This window comes from Gadus chalcogrammus, chromosome 15, assembly GCF_026213295.1.
Source record: "Gadus chalcogrammus isolate NIFS_2021 chromosome 15, NIFS_Gcha_1.0, whole genome shotgun sequence".
NCBI classification, from domain to species: Eukaryota; Metazoa; Chordata; class Actinopteri; order Gadiformes; family Gadidae; genus Gadus; species Gadus chalcogrammus.
Window position 1 is genome coordinate 18,234,758 of NC_079426.1, and position 8,729 is coordinate 18,243,486.

The following is an 8,729-nucleotide window of genomic DNA, read 5'->3' on the forward strand; positions in this document are numbered from 1 at the left end:
AAGTGGATCGTTTTCTTTTGTTTAGGTCTGAGAGAGCCACCGGGTCGGACCATGAGGCGGGGTCTGGCAGCAGAGACACCGTTTTTGGAACCGGCAGCATTAGGATTCTGCCAGTGTTTCTCCCTCTCTCTCTCTCTCTCTCTCTCTCTCTCTCTCTCTCTCTCTCTCTCTCTCTCTCTCTCTCTCTCTCTCTCTCTCTCTCTCTCTCTCTCTCTCTCTCTCTCTCTCTCTCTCTCCCTCTTGCTTTGGGCATAGCCAATCTAGATACCCAGATCCACGTGTACACCAACAGAGTGGAATGTTGTTATGTGTTTGTAGATGTCAGCACCCTTGATGGCAACAATGCAACATATCTCTCTCCATTGAGAGCAACAATGTGACTGTCTCACTCTTGCTCTCCCTCTTGCCTCTCTCTTGCTTTTGCCTGTCTGTCTGTCTGTCTGTCTGTCTGTCTGTCTGTCTGTCTGTCTGTCTGTCTGTCTGTCTGTCTGTCTGTCTGTCTGTCTGTCTGTCTGTCTGTCTGTCTGTCTGTCTGTCTGTCTGTCTGTCTGTCTGTCTGTCTGTCTGTCTGTCTGTCTGTCTGTCTGTCTCTCTCTCTCTCTCTCTCTCTCTCTCTCTCTCTCTCTCCCTCTTGCTCCCTCTCTCTCTCTCTCTGGCTAGCTCTCCTCCAGCTGTCCGCCTTTAACTCTCCCTCTTGGTGGTTTCTCTTTCTCTCCACCACTCCAGCCATAGATGAAGGCTGTAGAAATAGTACATTCTGAGGTTCTTCTGGGGTCCACTGGGCCAACCCGGAGCTGATGCCACTCCAGAAAAAAGCAGAACAGAAATACAATATTTGAAGGTTAGCAAGCATAACAAAAGGGATTGCGAATTTGTTTTGTTTCCTGTATTTCTTTTTATTCTGTGCATCTAAAAGTGCATCTAGGGAATCAAGTGGATAATGCCATAAAATTCTGCTATACATTGAATCTGCCAGCATTGGGAAACACACACACACACACACACACACACACACACACCCACACACACACACACACACACACACACACACACACACACACACACACACACACACACACACACACACACACACACACACACACACACACACACACACACACACACACACACACACACACTCACACACGAGGACAGTGTCCCCTCCCCCTCTTACACACTGCTCTTGAGGCATTCAATGGACCGTCGGACTGAAACAGGCCCACTGGGACGGGGGGATTAACTGGTGAAAGGTAACCCCCCAGTAACACCCCTTACTTAGCTGATTAAAGGACTCATGGGCTTCCACACAGCCAATTGACCAGTTTATGATGGATTAAAAGAGAACCGCAGCCTCATTAAAAGGGAGCATAGGTATACCAAAAACAGCCCCCCACCCCCACCAAAAAAAATCATCACCTCGATCTGCGTAGACCGGAGGAAGAAGACATTAAGAAGATGCACAAACAGATCCATTACCAAGATGGATGCTGCGTTATGAAAACCAGCGTGGCAATAATAGTGAAAGGCCGGCGTTCCATCACATCCTGAGAGCGACAAGCGACACCGTGTCGGGAGATGAGCCCGAGGTGGGGGAGCCATGAGTGATGTGTCATCACTCATGGCCGCCCCTTTTAGAAAGGGGCGGCCATGCTTTTTTTCGTTTTCCCCCTCATCTTTTGGCCGGCGAGATGGAGACAGCGGAGAGCGGTGCGGGGGTCGGTGACGGATTGGCGAACATGGCCCAGAGAGGAGCGGCGTGCACAGTCTCCTTGGCTCCCCCTTGGTGAGAGGGTGGACGGGAACGGAAGGGCCACTGCCGGGGTGGGGGTTTCAGGGGAGGAGGGAGGAGGGAGCAGTGAGGAGGGAGGAAGGAGGAGGGAGAGACACACTTGAAGGGAGAGGGGGTGGGGTTTTGGGGGGGGGCACTCAACAGATTACCACTTCTCTTTCCAGCCCAGGACTGGAAGGTTACCAAGACCTAAATAAACATTCCAAAACCTGGCATGCCTTTTCAACAAAAATAAATTGCCAATTAGGGTGTTCACGCTTCCTTAACCCCATTAATCCTAACCCTGTTTGAGTTTAGCGTATCACTGTCCCATCCTTAATCCAGTCCAGTGTCACCTAAAACACAAACCAGCGAACCGGCCATGACATCACCACGGGAACCAGAGCGAGGGAGGACGAGCCACAGCTGTGCGTCACCGCAGGCCTCGCATATCGTAGGAGCTAATGTGTGTCGCGAGCGCTGCAAGGACGCACGCCGCTGAATAAGGACAGACATGACGCAGCACCTCCGCGCGGAGCCGGCCGAGGTAAACGGCCTGCTCCCTCGTCCTTTTGTTACGCCTTTGCGCTATAACTCTCGTTGCTACGTGTTGGCGGCCGTCAAGTTCCGTCGATGCTTTCCAGGAGCTATTCTAGCGCCTCCTTGATCCCGGGTCCGGTAAGAGTTGGTCAGTGATGGATGCATGATACACCCCCTGCTGCACTTCCTGTTCCACCTGGTTACATCCCCTTCCCCCCCCCCCGTCGGTTGTGGTGGTAATGGTTTGTGATAGGTGGTGTTGGTTGTAGCGGAGGAGGTGGAAGTGATAGTGGTGGTGTTGGTGGGTTGTAAGGGTTATGGTGGAAGAGGTGTTAATGATGCTGGTGGTAGTTTGTGGTGGGTGGTGTTGGTCGAGGCCGAAGAGGTGGTGTGTGGTGGTAGTAGTGTTGTTGAGTTGTAGTGGTTGAGGTGGAGGAGGTGGTGTGTGGTGGTAGTAGTGTTGGTGAGTTGTAGTGGTTGAGGTGGAGGAGGTGGTGGGTGGTGGTAGTAGTGTTGGTGAGTTGTAGTGGTTGAGGTGGAGGAGGTGGTGGGTGGTGGTAGTAGTGTTGGTGAGTTGTAGTGGTTGAGGTGGAGGAGGTGGTGGGTGGTGGTAGTAGTGTTGGTGATTTGTAGTGGTTGAGGTGGAGGAGGTGGAGGAGGTGGTAGTAGTGTTGGTGAGTTGTAGTGGTTGAGGGGGAGGAGGTGGTGGGTGGTGGTAGTAGTGTTGGTGAGTTGTAGTGGTTGAGGTGGAGGAGGTGGAGGAGGTGGTAGTAGTGTTGGTGAGTTGTAGTGGTTGAGGTGGAGGAGGTGGTGGGTGGTGGTAGTAGTGTTGGTGAGTTGTAGTGGTTGAGGTGGAGGAGGTGGTGGGTGGTGGTAGTAGTGTTGGTGAGTTGTAGTGGTTGAGGTGGAGGAGGTGGTGGGTGGTGGTAGTAGTGTTGGTGAGTTGTAGTGGTTGAGGTGGAGGAGGTGGTGGGTGGTGGTAGTAGTGTTGGTGAGTTGTAGTGGTTGAGGTGGAGGAGGTGGAGGAGGTGGTGGGTGAAGGTGCGGGCAGCAGGCGGTGGTGGACATGGTGGCAGCATTGCGGAGGAAAACAGCAGGAAAAGGTCAACACTTCCTGGCTGTCGCTCAACACCCGGCCTCAGACAGCTTGAGTCCAGGGGCCCACCCGTCGAGCCCCCCACTGGTGCACTTACCCCCCCACCCCACTATTGCCTCCCCTTACCCCACCCACGACATAAGACTTCCATAACCTTTAATTAGCCACTTGTTGTTTAAGTGGAGCTGAAGACGAAACATGATTGGAGAGGTTATGCACTCGCACATGAGTCAAATGCATCTGATAAGATGCACTTTGGGAACAAGAAGATTGGTTGTTGTTGTTCAAGATTTTTACATAGTAGTAGTAGAGTATAGTTATATATCGGTACAGCTTTAAATAAATCTGTTACACGATCATGTCTGGAAAAAAATTATGCAATGAAAAACGACATAAACCATGAATAAATATCTATTTATTTATGGTTTAGATTGCATGTGGCAACCTAAATAATGAATGTGTGAATCCCAACAGACCTTGAACAACATTTATATATTTAATGTTGGTAAGTCAAACATGATCCAATGTTCACTGCTTGTTGTTTTTCAGAAAAGGGTTTCAGAAAGGATTCATAAAGACGATGGGGAGATTTTTTACAAACTACAGGTGACGGACATAAAGAAATATACGTACGGATGTCCAGAGCGAACCACTAAAATTAAATAATTTTCCCATTAAGTTTGCAGTCACAGATATATATATAGAGCATCATTATCATGTTGTGCTGATAGAAATCGCTTTCGGAAAAAACAAATGCCATAATCAACAACTTATCGCCTTTCAATGATTTATCAGTTGCTTCAGGCAGAGACGTAAGATGCAGAGATGCTACCTTTCCAGTCAAGAGGACTCCACGTTCAGAGACAGCCCCCCTCCACTTATCTAAAGCCCTCTGCACCAGTCCAGTGTTTATCTCTTCTTTCTAACAGATTGTGATCATTGAGGCTACACCGTCTCTTACTCAATGCTTCCACCTAGCTCTTCAGTCATGGATGACACCATCTTTAAACGACTGCCTTGCAGGAGGCCCACATTTTTGACTTCACCTTTCTCGTAAACACGATTTATCTTCCGACATGAACTCCCTCTGCATGAACATCACTTACACAACATCCCAGCGGCAATAAACTCAGACGTTAAAATCAGTAACACTTAATCGGTTGACTTATGATATGAATATCATTCAAAGAATACAAATGGTTATCAATGGACCCAGATTTGTTTTTTATTTCTTTGTCCATTGCTCCTTCACCGATCATAAACCTTAAATGTCAAGTGACTGGGCGCTTTGTACGTGTGTGTGCGTGCGCGTGTGTATGTATGTGTGTGTGTGTGTGTGTGTGTGTGTGTGTGTGTGTGTGTGTGTGTGTGTGTGTGTCTATGTGTGTGCATGACGTGTGTGTGTGTGTGTGTGTGTGTGTGTGTGTGTGTGTGTGTGTGTGTGTGTGTGTGTGTGTGTGTGTGTGTGTGTGTGTGTGTGTTCCGTGGCCCCAAGAAATGACACCTCACAGCAGGGTCAATCAATGGTAAACCAAAGAAGCCATAGAATCATAGATCGCTTACCTTCTTGCACTGCCTGGAAGGGGTTATTAGGCTCAATATGTTTTACAGAATGGGTGATTTTCTCGCTCTGGAGAATGTCATCATTCAGACTGAGGTCCGAAATGGCCAGCTGGAAGATTTCCTCGTCTCTCGGGGCATTCCCCTCAAAGATGGCGCCTGAGGAATTAAAATGATCACAGCGGTTATTAATAGGAACATGAGGTTTAATTTCATCTGCGTGGGACGGCCTGAGACAAAAGGGAATGTTGTTGGTTTTAGCTGCGCTGAACTGCAGAGCTGACTGCTCTATCAATGTATTGAGTAACAGCTGGTCCATGAAAGCTGTCCAATGGAGAAGGATAAATGAAGTCACACCGTTTTAAACATCGTCATTTAATATGTTGTATGACACTATGACATAGGGGTAGAGATTCAATTGGGTTGCAAGGAATTAGCACTTATAGACTTTTCAGCACCACGGACAGCGACTTTCTGTCCATCGATCTTAAAAATAATGAGAAAAAAAGGAAAACGGGAGTCACCAGTTTGGAGACATGATGATGGGTGGTCACGGTGCTTCGGGACCCTGGATAATTTTATTTTGACCGGGTCCAACCTTATATTATCAGCACGAGCACCTGCTGCTCGTCCGACTGTTGCAGTAAATTGTGCGTGCAGAAAAATTGCATTGCTCGGAACGTCGTGACGTGTGTGTATGTGTGTGTGTGTGTGTGTGCGTGGTGCGTGTGTGCGTGCGCATGTGCGTGCGTACGTGCGTGTTTGTGTATTTGTGTGTGTGTGTGTGTGTGTGTGTGTGTGTGTGTGTGTGTGTGTGTGTGTGTGTGTGTGTGTGTGTGTGTGTGTGTGTGTGTGTGTGTGTGTGTGTGTGTGTGTGTACGCGCTTCTTGCGCAAGTGTGTGTTTCAGCGTGCGTGCGTGCGTATACATGCCAGTGGTGCGTAAACGTGCACGTGCGTTAATATAATTACAGACACACATGAATACCAGCCTAATACACTGCGCGCGCCGCGCGAAGTCTTTATTTTGTGCGGCCGTGCATGTGCGCAGTCCAGATATGAAGACGGGCGTAGATTAAGGGTGGATAGGTATTTTCCATTTCATTTTCTATTTTCCATTTTCCACCTCGACACTCGGACACCTGACATGCATGTTGAAAGGTGGGAGGAGAATCCTCGAGAAGGTGACCTGTGGGGGGGATGCTTCGAGAGGTCTATGCAGGCTGGTATACAAAAGGTCTCTATGCCTTCTGCATGTCTATCCCCCCCCCAAAAAAACCCACCCCCTCCCATTGAAACCCCCTCGGTGGGTATTGACATTGCGATCACGTTCCGGGGAAAGTTGAGGCGTTGTGGTGGGCTGAGGGGGGAGAGGAGGCGCTCGGCTTCAGCCTTTACCCGACGCTTTCCACTGGCCAAATTCATCTCATTTTCCCCAAACGTCTCCCACCAAAGCCCCGCGCGTCGTTGCGCTCGGTGCGTTAAGACACACACTGACACGAGACGGCCTTATAAAAAGAAACCTAGTGAGAAAGTGGGACATTTAAAATCGTAATAACTCGTATCATAGATAATAGAGGTCAACGGCATCGGTTTTAAACCGGCTTACTTCATAACTCGGAGTTAAAAGTTACACCACAAGACGAAAGTCTAACGTATCCCGGACTTGTTCCGCCCGTTCCACCGGACCCATCACCGCGTCTCTGCCGGTGCGTCGCTCCACAACACACGGTGGACACACAAACACCGCTGTAGTCAAAGCCGCTGATCATCATGCCGTAGGACTCTTACCGATGTGTATGATGGAGTCCGCTCGGGCAGAACGGCATTGCAACATCCACAGGGAGAGGCAAACGACCAGCAACTCCATCTCAGCTCAGAGTCCGAACGGATAGATGCTCATCCGAGCCGCGCGGTGCGTCGTCCTCCCGCTGGTCCACACGTAGCGCAGCACGCAAACACACCACAGCCGCGCGTCGCCAACGCATGCACAACGACCCACACACACACAAGGAGGCTTATATAGCCGGATTCAACCTATACTATCAGCCGCTATTCGATCACCGGGAGGAAAAACAAAATAGATAGCGAGAGGACCCGATTGAACCGCCGAAAAAAGCGAGGTGTGACTAAAAAGAGGTAGGAGGAGGGGGACACACACACACACACACACACGGTCGGGACTCGACTTTGGATTCAAATGACAGGTAGCACAAGTGTGCTCCCCTCTCGCCTTTCTCTCTCTCTCTCTCTCTCTCTCTCTCTCTCTCTCTCTCTCTCTCTCTCTCTCTCACACACACACACACACACACACACACACACACACACACACACACTCCCCGGCGTTCAGTTTCTAAAGCAGAGGATGCAGAAGCAGAGAAATGCAGAGGAAGGGACACCCTCGGCTCGGACTGCGCTCTCAGAGACTCCGCACTCCCTCGGTCTCATCTGGAGCCACGTGACTGCAGAATCCCCACGACTCGGGGTCTCTCGATAGCTGCCTTGCAGGAATGGACTTTCCGCGGGGGAGGTATGATCACTCTGTCGGAGCGCAAGTTGCCATGCGTTACGTAGACGAAGCTGCCCTCACCGGTAAGGATGCGATACATTCAACATGAAGCGTGGTGCAAATGCAAGTTTACTCCAAACTATGACGTTTTTTTTGAGGCGTTGCAAAAACGATACTCGACATGCAAGGTGTAAAGTCTCGTTTTTAGTGCGAGAGTTCATGCTTCCCCTTTTCTTTTCTTTTTCTTTTTATTGCAAACGGACCGCAACTCGTGTCAGTCGGACGGATGTACTACCATCAACGTAAGAGCTTCACGGCTCCTGCAACAACAATGTGATGAGAGAGAGAGAGTGTGTGTCCTCCTGTCAGAAAACGTCCGAGACACCAAGACGCATCGGGTCTTTTACGCGACCATTTTGTGCAGGAGCAAAAAATAACAAAAAATGGGGGGAGTTCTGGAAAGTACAATTCGCCAAACTACAATCGGTGATGTTTCTGTGAGCGGCTCATCTCATGCATTGATCTGCATGTCAAGAGGCTGAAGACAACTAACTGACGGCGTTTTTGCCTTTGTTTGCTGCAGGAACGGAGTAGCCCTCGCTGCTTTAACTAAGTGTGTGTGTGTGTGTGTGTGTGTGTGTGTGTGTGTGTGTGTGTGTGTGTGTGTGTGTGTGTGTGTGTGTGTGTGTGTGTGTGTGTGTGTGTGTGTGTGTGTGTGTGTGTGCGTGTGTGTGTGTGTGTGTGTGTGTGTGTGTGTGTGTGTGTGTGTGTGTGTGTGTGTGTGTGTGTGTGTGTGTGTGTGTGTGTGTGTGTGTGGAAAAGCTATTGCTGATACGTGATGTTTTGTATGAAAAGTCGTCCCTTTCTGCACGAGGCTGCAGGCTGATCGTGGGGGGAAAAACGATGCAGCACGATAGGCATAATCTTACAATTAAAGGATATTTCTTGTGACTGTGACTAAACGGAAATATCTCTTAATTGTTGGGTTAGGTCTAACTTTCAGCACCACGGGGGCGGACAGCGCCTCGGCCAGAGCGACACAAACTCGCCTTCGATTGCTTGTAACACTGTTGTTTGTCTTGCACATTAAAGATTTTGCGATCAGCCAACATGAGGCTAAGATGAATCCTTTTTTATTTAACTGTATAATGTTGCACATACGGGGGGGGGGTCAGTGAAAAGCCATGAGGTATGCGAGTGAATGAGTACATTTCATGTTTAACGTTAAAACGCATGAATCGTAAAAAGAGATGTTTAC

General features: G+C 49.3%; 1 protein-coding gene across 1 annotated transcript in view; it reads right to left on the reverse strand.

Annotated features, from left to right (window-relative positions):
* The window catches only part of grid1a (glutamate receptor, ionotropic, delta 1a), a 293,648-nt gene extending 286,816 nt beyond the window's left edge, over window positions 1-6,832 (reverse strand). Inside the window, exons 1-2 of the mRNA XM_056610046.1 lie at window positions 6,754-6,832; window positions 4,968-5,123 (exon numbers count right to left, since the gene is read on the reverse strand). Of these exons, the coding sequence (XP_056466021.1) occupies window positions 4,968-5,123; window positions 6,754-6,832 (235 nt within the window). The remainder of the gene's footprint in view (window positions 1-4,967; window positions 5,124-6,753) is intronic.
* Between the last annotated feature and the right edge of the window lie 1,897 nt (window positions 6,833-8,729).